Genomic DNA, 12,086 nt, shown 5'->3' on the forward strand with positions numbered 1-12,086 from the left:
TCAGTCGGGGGTCCCTTCACTTACTAGCCATCGTGCATGGGCAAGCCACCTTACCTCTCTAAGTCGACCCCTCCCTGTCCAAATGGGGGTTGTGTGAGGATTCTGTGACAATACCTGCAATACCTGCTTCATAAAATAGAGGTTGCTATTCAAATGGTAGTGTTGTCTTAAACACAGTCTCACCATTATCTAATACCTCCAGACATCATTATAGAAACACCAAGCTCCCAGTACAGGGAGATCCCCCCAGTGGATCCAGTGCAGCAAAGTGGGAACCAGCTCCGCACCCGTGACCGCCTGAGGGCGTGGTCCCCTCCAAGGATGCCCTTGACAGACTGCTCAGACAGTTTCTCTTGCCGGCCTGGCTGCTGCTCTGGCTCTAGGCTTTCTGGAAGCCAGCTGAGTGCTCACGGCACCATCTCCAAAGATGCCAGGGATGCTTAGCTGCCCTTAGGGTGGCGATTACCAGGCTGAGCAAACCACCCAAACTTGTAGCCCCTTGGCCCTGAGCCTGGTCTGGTATTAATAGAAAGTAGGGATTGGGATGAGACCTAGAGGTTGGTCGAGAGCCCTCACTCCAGCCCCTGTGCCTCCCCACGGTGCCTGTCCCACCACCTGCTTCTCCAGCTGATGGATAGAACTGTACACCTGGGCCCCATCAGGCTTCCCTTCCCACCGGGTTAAAGTGCTGAGGTTGCCTCCCAAATGGTCTCCTCGAGGAGCTTTCTCCCCTCCACTCCATCCTGCACATGCAGCCAGAGATACTCTCCCCTGACCTGCTTCATACGGGACCAGCCACATTCTGGAATTTTCTTTCACTCTTGCTCTCTTTGCAGTCCACACTCTGACCTCCCCATTCTGACCTAGCCATTCCCTGAAAAGATGCTCCTCCCCTGAGCCATTCTGCCTTTTATCTGGATTTTCACTGCACACATACTTCCCTTCCCCATATCCCCTTAAGCAAAGCAAAATCCCTGCTCATCCTTCAAGTCCTAACTCATTTGCTGCTGCTTCTGGGAAGCCGTTCCCATGTCCCTCACTCCTCTGTTACAGGTGTCTTCATGCAGGTGTCTCTACAATGTTGCGCCCGCTGGAGGGCAGGGGCCTTCCATCTCCGCATCTCCCCTCCCCAGCACACAGCACTGTAGGGGCTCACAACTTATTTTGAGATTTGCAGTGAATTCAGTGGGGCATGAGCCAGTTGGAGATGGTTCAGGGCGCTGTGGCCCTTCCCGCAAGAATGGGATGTCAGGGTGGCCCTGAGGTCATGTTCCAAGCACAGGTGACATCTTTCAGGCTGTGACATGACACAGCCCAGGCTGGGGGTTTCATACCACCCCCACACAAATACCCCCATGTAGCAGCAGTATCACAGGACATTAATAAAATCAATTATTGGATAAAAATCACTGGTTTCCAGTGCTTCATTTTGTGCTATTAGCTGGAGAATGCTGTTTCAAAAGGAGATAACAGAGAGAGAGAGAGAGAGAGAGAGCGAAAGGGAAAGATCAATTATCAGATAAGATGCAGTGGTGCCTGAGATGAATGTGTATGTGGGCGAGCGGCCCCCCTTACCTGCCAAATGTGGACCGAGCGCTTGCACTGCTGTCAGCAGCACCTGCCCTGGGCCTTCCTGTTTAGATGCCCTGAGTGCAGAAGAGCATCCTGGTCAATGATGGGATGGGCGGTACCCGGGCAGCTTCAGATACCTGCACAGCGAGGAGGGTCAGTAACACATGAATGAACATCTCACCCTCGATGCCAGCCCCAGGGCTCCAGCCCTCGTGGTCCAGGTCGGAGCCTGGTCAATAGGTTCTTCCTGGCACAGGACTCTTTTGGCTTTGATGCACCTGAAAGGTCTGAGCTTTGTTGATACAGACCAGCTCTCCCCTAGCGGGGTCAGCACTAGTACCCACTGGGCAATGGCTATCAAGGGAAGCATCCACTGTGCTGAGGCCCTGAAGCCCATACCTCCTGCTGGCTGTGTGGAGTCTCTGTTGGCTGCAGAGCTGGGGTGGGCAGAGCAGAGGCGGCAGCCTGGGCTCTGGGCAGGAGCCGTCGCCTCCCTGTGTGAATCCCCTCACCTCCTCTGCACCGGAGGGTCCAGGAGACAGAGCTCTGCTTTGGGCTCTGCCACCAGCCACCCGGGCGACCTCAGACGAGCCAGTAACCTTTCTGAAGGCTTGTCTTCCCTACTCTGCAGAGGGTCTTGGGGAGGGTGAAACGGTATCGTGAATGCAGAAACCGCCTTATACATTCTAAAGCACTGTCTTCGCTTGTGGTGAGGGTTATTACTTGCTCCCCCGTGGACGCTCCTTCAAAATAAGCCCAGATTGCTGGGTTGGAGGAAGAAAGGGACACACAGGCATCCATCTGGTGGGCAGCACACCATTATAGATGGATTGCTTACTTCTCATCGCCGCCTTCCTTTGGCAGAGGAAGGAATGACAGTCACTGTGTACCACCTGCTATGCGCCAGCCACTGTGCCAGCACTTCTCACCAAGTGTCTCAAATTACCCTGGAGAAGTGGCCCCTGGGGTTAGTATTCTAGAATCCAGGTCCCAGCCCTGCAGCATCCTAATTGTGAGATCTGGAGCGAGCTACCTGGGCTATAGAGCCTGCTTCCTTGTCCATGCAGTGGGAATACGAACGACATCCATCTCCTAAAACTGCTCTGAGAACTACACGAGATAATGAGAGTATATAGGTCCTAGCACAGTGCCTGGTATGTGAGCACAGCACTCGTTAAATGGTAGCTGTCATTGTCATCGTCATTCTGTTGTTATTATTATTGCTCATGGTTTTATTAACGTCCTACCTCTGCCCCTATCTTTGAGCTAAACCTCGCCAGCACAAGCCTGGTCTTGGCGGCTGGGCACTGACAGCCAGAGGGGGGCTGAGAGGACCGGGAGCCGTCCTCACAGACTTCCTGTTCATGTCACACAGATTCCGGATGCTGACTGGGATGACCTATGGGACCAGTTTGATGAGCGGCGGTATCTGAATGCCAAGAAGTGGCGCGTCGGTGATGACCCCTATAAGCTGTATGCTTTCAACCAGCGGGAGAGCGAGCGGATTGCCAGCAGCCGGGTGGTCCCAGACACTCGCCTTTTCAGGTACTTTTCCCGACCCCTCCCCACAGTCATGTCAGGTCCACAGCAGGCCAGCTTTGTGCAGCGCCCAGTGCCAGGAATCGGGCCAGGGAAACCGTTTGTTGCCAGGTAGACACGAGGGGCTCTGTGATGTTGCAGTTTGCCCCGTCTGTGCTTCTTGCTGCCGTGAGCCGTCCCAAAGCACCCCGTGGAGAGGGAGGAGGCCTCCACCTGCACCCTGCCGCCCTCACCCGGGGCTCACCCTAGGCATACCCGCCAGGAAGTCATGGAACACTCAACACCCTACAGCCAGAACCTTTCTCCCCTGGCAGATTCCCATGGCTGGTCCTGGCTTTCACACTGGGGGAGGGCAGGCCTCTGGGCAGTCAGGCTGGTGGTCTCTTCTGTCGCTGGGAGGTCCCCCTGGCTTCTCTTCTCATGTGCCAAAATGTCAGGCCGTCAGAGGTCCTACAGCCTGACCTCCTGGCACGTGAGAAGAGAAGCCAGAGGGGCCTCCGCTGTCTGCTTCGGAGCAGCCCTTTCACACAGCCTCTGTCCTGCTATCCCCTTGGTCAGGCCCCCTTCAGATGGGTTGCAGAGATCAGGCCTGGGGCAATGTGGAAAGCTTTGTTTCCCAGCAAAAAGAGGCTTTATGAAGGCGCTTCGCCTCTCAAGCCTTCCTAGAGTCAGCCAGCCCTTTGCTTCCTGGGGAGGCCTGAGGAAGCAGGTCAGACTCACCCAGTGCCTCCCCTCCTGACCTCCAAGCTGGGAGGCCCAGCTGTGCCAAAGACCCATGAGGGCGTGTTTCCTGTCTGCTGCGGGAAATTGACTTGGCACCCAAAGTAGCAGACCGGCAAGCTTGGGGTAGAGGGGCTTGAAGGCAACGTCAAATGAGAGACTGTAGGGTTGCTGTTAGCTTCTTAGCTTTCTGTGTCTGTTTGGGCCTCTGGGTACTGAATTGTGGACACTGGGGTTTAGAAGCAGGACAGTAAAAATTCTCATGACAAACGAGGCTGGTCGATCAGGTGGTATGTAAGTTGGCGGTATGGGAAGGCTGGTGGACTCAGTCTTCCCGACTAGGCTGCACAACTCAGAACTTTGACTTATACAGTTTATTTCTGTGGAGGGGTTTGACCAGTCCTGGTTAATTACCATCATGCCTAAGAGGAGCCGGAGTCCTGGTTTCCCCCATGAATAAAGCCAGGGGACTGAACTGGATGAGATCTATGCCTTCTCACTCTGAGAGTCTGTGAACTCAACCCTCCCCTCGAGGTACCCAGAAGATGCTTCCTTAGCAGTGGGGCCTGGAAGTCCCTTTACCCAGGACACTCCCTGCTGCCTGCCTGAAAGCTTCAAGTCAGAGTCTTGTACTATTCCTATTAAAATTCCCCAGCACTTACCCTGGTCCTTGGACATGATAGAATTTTATTTAAATATTAGATTATTTTATTTTGCGGGGCGGAGCGTATGTATAGGAGAACAGGGAAGAGAGAGCAGGCAGAAGGCTGAGAAGCTCCACTGGGTCTCCAGCGTCCAGATGCTGAGGCCCTGTAGAGGGACACGGGGACACCTCCTCGCCAGGAAAGGGGCTGGTGTATCTGGGTGACAGCTGTCGGAACTGCCTCTGAATGCTCCCACCTGCAGGGAGGAGGCGTCGGGGAATTCACTGGGCAGGCAGATTTGCAGGGATACCTGGCCAGGACTAAAGTCTGCGTTCACCCTGTTTTATGATCTGAGAGGCAGAAATGAAAGCATTTTATAGGGCTGGACATAGTGGTAGTTGTGGGTGAAGAACTCAGCCTGTCCCCAAGGATCTGAGTTCCCCAGGTCCAGTTCCAGGCTCCCTACCTGACCCAGTGTGTTTCTTCCGTGAGGTAAGTGTGATCTTCTGGGATTGCAGCAAGAAGGGAAGAGAAGATTTAGACAGAATGCAGACACCCTTTGGAAGACAACGAGGAAAAGTGTATCAGCCACATGTCTGCCTCGGGACAGTGACCTTGCTCTGCGGGAGCTCGGATTGTGTTACTCAGAGCAGTTCAGATTTATGGATCCTAATCTGAAAGAGCAGGAAGGGGAGACGACAGGGCATTGGGAATGAGGGCGAGCACATGGGACCAGGCAGCCATGGCACGTGGTCCCGCCTACTGTGCACAAAACCCTAAGCAAGCCCTGACAGAAGCCGCCCGCTGATCAGCTCTCTGCAGGCTGAGTTTGGTACGGGACTGACCCTGTGCCTGTATCACCCTCGTGATGGGAGGTCCGGAGACTGCAAAGCCCAATGTTCTCCTCTCAAGTAGGCCCCCACGGAGTGGTGACTTTCTGTCTCCAGGACCTACCATTTCCAACCCTTACCTCCCAGGGAATCCATGTCCTTGAGGTTGAAGTCACCAGCTAAGTCCCTTCATCCTTCTGTGATTCTGGCCTCTCTGCTGTATCCTGTCTTCATCCTCTTCCAACCCTGGGGCTTGCCTGCTTGGGCCCATTCTCAGGCCCTGCCTGTCCCAGCTCTGACCAGCTGTGGCTGCTGGTGACCTGCGTCTACCTGACCAGGGGTTCTCAGTGGTGACTGACATTTGGGGCTGGGTAACTGTAGGTAAGGGGGGCTGTCCTGTACTTCAGATGTTTAGCAGCATCTCTGGCCTCTACCCACGAGACGCCAGTAGCACCTCCCCGAGTTGTGACAACCAAATATGTCTCCAGACGTTGCCAAATGTTCCCTGGGAGCGAAACTGCCATGAGAACACCTGCCATAAAGCCAGCCCTGCTTGTTACCTGAGTTCTCAAGAATGAAACATAAATATGCCTTCTCAGCCCCAGCAAAAGGATGAGGCCATATCTTCCCCCTAAGTCAGAGTCAAGCAGAAGGCAGTACAGCCCAGGGGTTAATGATATAGAGTCTGGGATCGGATCACCCTGTTTCCTGTCTTGCCTGTGCTGCTGACTAGCTGAGCAAACTCATCATTACCTGGCTTCCCTGGTCCACACTTTCCTCTTTTGAAAAGTAGGGATAAAAATAACAATGATACCTATCTAATGCGCTTTTCATAAGGATCAAATAATCTATATGTAAAGTTACTTACATACTCCTTAGCAAGTAGTAAAAAAAAATTTTCATTGTTGTTATTATTGCACGGTAATAATATGGGCAGGTTGGCACTGCAGGGCCAGGAATGGAAGGGAAGTGTCGGGGCGGGGGGGTCTCCTGAGAAAACTGAAGATACTCAGGCAAGAGAGGCAACCAAACGCCGAGTGTCAGGAAGGAGCATTAGGGAGATCACTTCAGTTGTCAGGAGGGGTGGGGGTCAGGGAGGAACAGAGGAGGGCCTCAAGGGTGAGTTCAAAGCTGGAGAAATGGGCGTGGAGTGTTGGTCACGAGTGGGGGTCCCAGCAGTTCTCAATCCAGGCATCTCATAAGAACCACCTGGGGAACTTAAGGAAGGCTGATACCCAGCCTCCAACCAGCTGAAGTGTCTCTTTTCTGAGTTCCCCAAGCGATTCTAGGGAGCAGCCAGGGTTGAGAAACGCCGTTCCAGGTACGTGTTTGTCAAACTTAAATCACCTGAGGTTCTCGTCAAACTGATCCAGCAGGTCTGGGGTGGGGCCTGAGAGTCTGCATTCCTATCAAGCCCCCAGGTTCTGCCGATGGACGGTCCATTGATCACACTTCGAATAGCAAAGGCTTAGACCGATGGTTCTCAAAGTGTGGTTTCCCAGACCAGGAGACTTGTTAGAACTGCAGTTTCTAAGCTTCCCCCCAGAACTGCTGAGTGAGGCACTCTGGGGTGGAGCCTGGCGATCTGTCTCAACAAGCACCACAAGTGATTTTGATGCCTGCTCAGATTTGCAAACCACAGAGCATCAGCTGGCACTGCGGCTTCCTTTTATGGGTCAGATGAAGTCCATGGGTGGGTTGGTCCAGCTGAAAGGCCCAGGGTTTGAGTAGAAAGTAGGCCCTGGTATAAAGATGCCTTCCTGCCTGCAGGCTGCAGCCCTGTCCCTCTGTCCAGGTGATGGGGCTCTGTCTCAGGCCCTGTAGAGACCTCTGGCTTCTCTGCCCCTTCCTCTTCTCAGTTTCTTCAACCACAGGGTGTATATGCTGCCATCCTCTTGGCAATTGGCATCACCTTTACCAAGAAGCTCCTACTGTGGCCATTGGCCCACCCTGGACTCCTGGTTCCTTTGTGGGACCCGACCCCATGGACACGGCTTCCCTCTCCCTGTCCATGTTCCCATCATGCCTTGCAGCTAAGGTTCTACTAGTTATGACACCAGTTGCCCTCTAGGGGGGAGAAATCTTTGATGTGTGATAGGAATTCAATAAATGTTAGTTGAGCAAATGAAAGGGAGAGTAAGCCTGGAAAGACAACTGATTACTCTTTTCCTATCTGCCTGATGGGTAAATAGGACAAGAGGAGCTAGAGGAAGCCCCCTTCTCCGTATCCTCCCATCCTCATGGGCTTCAGATAAGGGACCAGGAGAAGAACCTCTGTTAAAGGAAAAAGGCCTTTTTCCCTTAAAGAGTTCTCATTACTGAGAAGAGAAGAGTGAAGAAACAGCATGTGAGAGGGGTCTGAGCTTATTAAATTTGCTTCAGATTTTCCTACCACAGTAATTGCATTGTGATGTATAGGATGCGTTTGAGCAACGCCTGAAACAGAGCTGTTAGCTGAGCATCAGAGCGGGCACTGCTGAGAGAGCGTGCACTGGGCAGAATGGCTTAGGAATCCAAAGGTACCCAGGTGGAGTGAGGAGGGGAGAAAGGAGGAAGGCTGCGGAGGTTTTCACCAACCACCCACTGTGCTAATTGAAAAGCGAGTGCATTGGTGGCGTGGAACGCTGACAAACAAGTCATGGCAGGTTGTCACGTGATAGAAGAAGCCCCAGAGGGGCCTGGGGCTTGATCCCCTGTGTGAAATGGGATAGAGTCACCATCTTTCTCTTGGTCCTTTACCCCGTGGAGTGCACGGTATTTTGTGGGAGGCAGCAAGGTTTACCTGGAGCCTGGGATGACTGAAGTGAGGAGTAGCAGATAAGACTGGGGGGCAGGCTTTGAACTCTCCATTCCAGGGTTTATGGGGGCCGTGGGGCCCATGGGGTCAGCAGTGAGGAGAGTTTAGAAATGAGTTCCTACAGTTTCCAGTGGGTCTACTCATTCACCCTTCAGGGTCAACAACCTTCCCCTGCCCGCCCTACCCCTTATGTAACATTTGACATTTTCACAATCTTGAGATGGAAACCTGCTGTCTTGGGGCTTCAGACATGTCTTTGCTACAGCTTGGTCTCCCCACCCCTGATTCAGGCCCAGTGAGAGCAGTGGGGACAAGGTGACCAGCAATGGCCTTCTGCCCATCCCTGCCCTGTCTTGGCTTGTTTTCTCATCTGTAGTTGGACTAGATAACCTCAAAGCTTTCACATTCCCTGAATGCCACACAATTGTAGACGGGTTCATTCTTCCGTGGTTGGCCTTCTCTTCCTGATATAAACATACGCTCCGCTCTCCCAGCCGCCTCGGCCTCGTGTGCATACAACACGGGGTGCTTCAGGGGCTTCCCTGGTGGCGCAGTGGTTGAGAGTCCGCCTGCTGATGCAGGGGACACGGGTTCGTGCCTCGGTCTGGGAAGATCCCACATGCCGCGGAGCAGCTGGGCCCATGAGCCGTAGCCGCTGAGCCTGCACATCCGGAGCCTGTGCTCCGCAACAGGAGAGGCCACAACAGTGAGAGGCCCGCGTACCGCAAAAAAAAAAAAGACTCTGTCAACACGGGGTGCTTCATCAGGGCATCCTAGTCCCGCATTTTCCCCCTAAGGCCCGTTGTTCTGTTAACTTGGATGAGAGCCTTCATTTCCAGGGCACTACCTAAGTCCTGTGGGGCCTCAAGGGTGAGTGGATGTGGCTGCCTGTGTTGGGGGCTGGAGGTGGGGTACCATAAGTATTTCAGTGAGGAAGAGACAGCGTCTAGCTGGGGTGAGGCTGAGCACATTTCCCAGGGGGGTTCTGCTGTTTCTCAAGCATTGTCTGGTCGAACAAACAGTCCTCATTTTCCAGTCCTGCCGCCCCCACCCATCACCACATTCTGGTGACAACCGCTGGATTTGCTATCATCCAAGTAGCACATAAAACGTCTGGCAGACAGGAAGCCATGAAGTGGAGGCACACCCCTCGTGAAGGGGGGAAATATTTTGATGAGGCACATGTATACTTTCGCTGTTGCCTAGCAATGCTTATTATGGGGTTGCTTTGATTGCAGGGGAGCAGGTGGCAGGGTTGATGCGCCCGTGAGCTGTGAGCTGAGAGGAGTGAGAGCTGGGAAGCCTCATTAGGTCACCTCCCCCGGCCATGCTGGGTTTGACTGTTCCCCTCGGCGGCATATCCTCCTGGGCTCTGTCCAGTGCGGTGCTAAATCATTCCAACAGTGGGATGCCCATCGCTTGCCTGGAGGGAAAATTCCACACTTCGATAATCTCACCGGGAAGACGTTTTTCCTTGGCTTCTTTTCATCCTGGGAAACGAAGGGGCCGTGGCCCAGTCTAGGATTGCATTTATCCTTCCTTGAATTTACTCAGTTGGAGTGGCTGCCGAAGATCATCATCGTTTCTATCCTTGTCCTCGTCACTTAGCAGTAATAGGATCCAGATCTTTGTGGCTGGAATGGCTAAGCGTAACAAATGTTCATATTCCCTCAGAGTCAAGGCAGCTCCACTAGCTCAGCATAGACTTGGTGATTCCAGATCAAGGTGGAGGGGAGGGGAGGGGAAACCCATCGCAGGCAGTTAGCTTTGCAAACAAGCTCTCCCATCTGCTGCATTCTGGTCTCTGTGCGCCATTTTTCAATACAGGAGTTTGCAAGCCCGTTGACAGTGGTTCTGAGAGTGCTTCACTCCAGAGCATCTGAGAGTTTCAGGGAGCTTTGGAAGGGAATAGCGGGAAGAGTTTCCCAACAGCCTGGAATCTCTCAGCAGGAGAACTGTGTCTGCTGCCCTGGGTACCCCTGATTGCAGGACCACTTACAGGCCCCGGGAAGGGGTTCTCTCCAGGGTGCGGAGGAAGAAAGACCACAAAGGCTGAGAGAGCAGGGCGTCTCTGGGCCAGGATTCCTTCCACTCAGGTCCCCTGTTCCTTGTGTGCTGCCCCTGCAGGTCCCTCCCTCAACCCCCGGCCTGCGCTGTGAGATTCGGACAGATTTCCCAAAAGGGCAACTCTTCAGCCTTTGAAAGGGGGCCAGTCAAGAAAAGCTACTGATGAGAACTCATCTGGACAAACCGCCTTAGCTAATGTTTTTTCACACCTTGTTTCCTAGTTAATTCCCACCAACTTGACTTCCCACCACTGTGCATCTCACTCATTCCCTCATTTCCCCATTCATCCACTCAGCATATTTACTGAACACTAACCGCATGCCGCGCTCCGTGCTAGGAACTGGTCTCCGCTCCCAGGAGCTCATGGTCTAGTGGGAGAAGTGCACAGCAACGGGTTCCTGATGCTCAAATGTGGATTGCCCTGAAGCCATGTCCTTATTTCTGGAGTTAAGGCACAGCCTTCCTGCCCTTGATTTCCAAGCACCCATTTCCTGCCCTGTCTCTGGTTGGGTGTAGCTATTTCTGTCTTGACCATGGAACAGAACACAGGAGTTAGGAGCTTTCCCATAGGAAAAAGACAAAATAGCATTAGGCTGGCATAAGGAGGAGAAGGAGTTTACACGTGAATGGGAAGCAGAGGTTTTTTGAAGGAGGCAGCATCTGGACCGCAAGAACTAGGGGAGACAGGTAGGATTTTTGCAGGTGGGAGGCATTCCAAGTTGAGGGAACAGTGTACCAAAGGCAAGGAGATGGAAGAGCCACAGTGTTTTGTGGGAGTCAGTCCAGTTCCTTGGAGGGTGGGATAATGGAGGGGATGAGTGGGGGAGGATAATTCTGGAAGGGATACTTTGGGCCATATTGGGGCAAAGCCTTGGATTTGGGGCGAGGACCTTACAGTTAATTCAGTAAACACTGGAATGCTTTCACTTTCACACTTGACCTGGCCCCTCATCAGAGCAACCCTGAGAGACGCCCTAGACAGCACGTCTTGGGGCAGCACCATATTTTGGGAGCTCCTGCCTGGGGGAGGGGACCAAGCCCAGCCTGAACCTGGAGCCGGCCCAAGGCAGTGGGGCGTAATGTGGGATCTTGGCTCTGAGGCTCTGACATCCTCAGGGTGGGAGTGTTGTGTCTTACACCTGGGAGTTTACTCAGAGGTGAGGTGGGAGAGATGAGAAACCAGAACTGGTCCGGCAGGAAAAGGAGCTGGTAGGGACCTGGAAAAGGGGGTTTGTTCTTGACCCCCAAACTAACTGCTGGGCTTCAGGATTGAGTACCAGTACTGGCTGTGGAGATTTGGGCAGAACAGCAAGACTAGCAGATTAACCACATACCTAGGTATGGAAATCCAGGCTCAGATAGGTTAAGGGACTTGTCCAAGGTCGCACAGCTAGTCAATGCTTGGGTTAAACTCAAAATCAAGCTTTGAGATTCTAGGTGAGCGTGTGTGTGTGTGTGTGTGTGTGTGTGTGTGTGTGTATATATATATATATATATATATATATATACACATATATATATAATTCTGTCACAAACATAAAACCCCTATTATGGCCAGGTTCACTGAGTGAGTGAGTGTGTGTGTGTGTGTGTGTGTGTGTGTGTGTTTGACTTGTGCTTGTAGGAACAAGCAGAAGAGATGATGCGTGAGGATTCTGGGCTTCAGATAAGATAGCTGGATATTTTTATTTTAGTTTTGCTTAGAGACACAGAAATAACATATTTCAGTTGGTTAATGGAGTCAGTAGTTTCTTCTGGTGTTCTGTCACTGAGGCCAAATTCTAATGGGCAGGTACCCCACGAAGAACGCTGTGTGGCTTTGAAAGGTACTAAATGGCCTTGCTTCTGGGGGCAGATTTCCCTTCCTCCTCCTTGTGTTTGTCCCCTTTATTACATGATGCCTGAGGAAAGAGGCAA

General features: G+C 52.7%; 1 protein-coding gene across 2 annotated transcripts in view; it reads left to right on the forward strand.

Annotated features, from left to right (window-relative positions):
• GALNT14 (polypeptide N-acetylgalactosaminyltransferase 14) overlaps positions 1 to 12,086 on the forward strand; it is a 222,474-nt gene that overhangs the window by 130,172 nt on the left and 80,216 nt on the right. For both annotated transcript variants that reach the window (XM_073791464.1, XM_073791465.1), the window contains exon 2: positions 2,948 to 3,117. In XM_073791464.1, coding sequence (XP_073647565.1) covers positions 2,948 to 3,117 — 170 coding nt within the window. The remainder of the gene's footprint in view (positions 1 to 2,947; positions 3,118 to 12,086) is intronic.

The sequence above is a fragment of the Tursiops truncatus genome, chromosome 14 (assembly GCF_011762595.2).
Source record: "Tursiops truncatus isolate mTurTru1 chromosome 14, mTurTru1.mat.Y, whole genome shotgun sequence".
In the NCBI taxonomy this organism is placed as follows: domain Eukaryota; kingdom Metazoa; phylum Chordata; class Mammalia; order Artiodactyla; family Delphinidae; genus Tursiops; species Tursiops truncatus.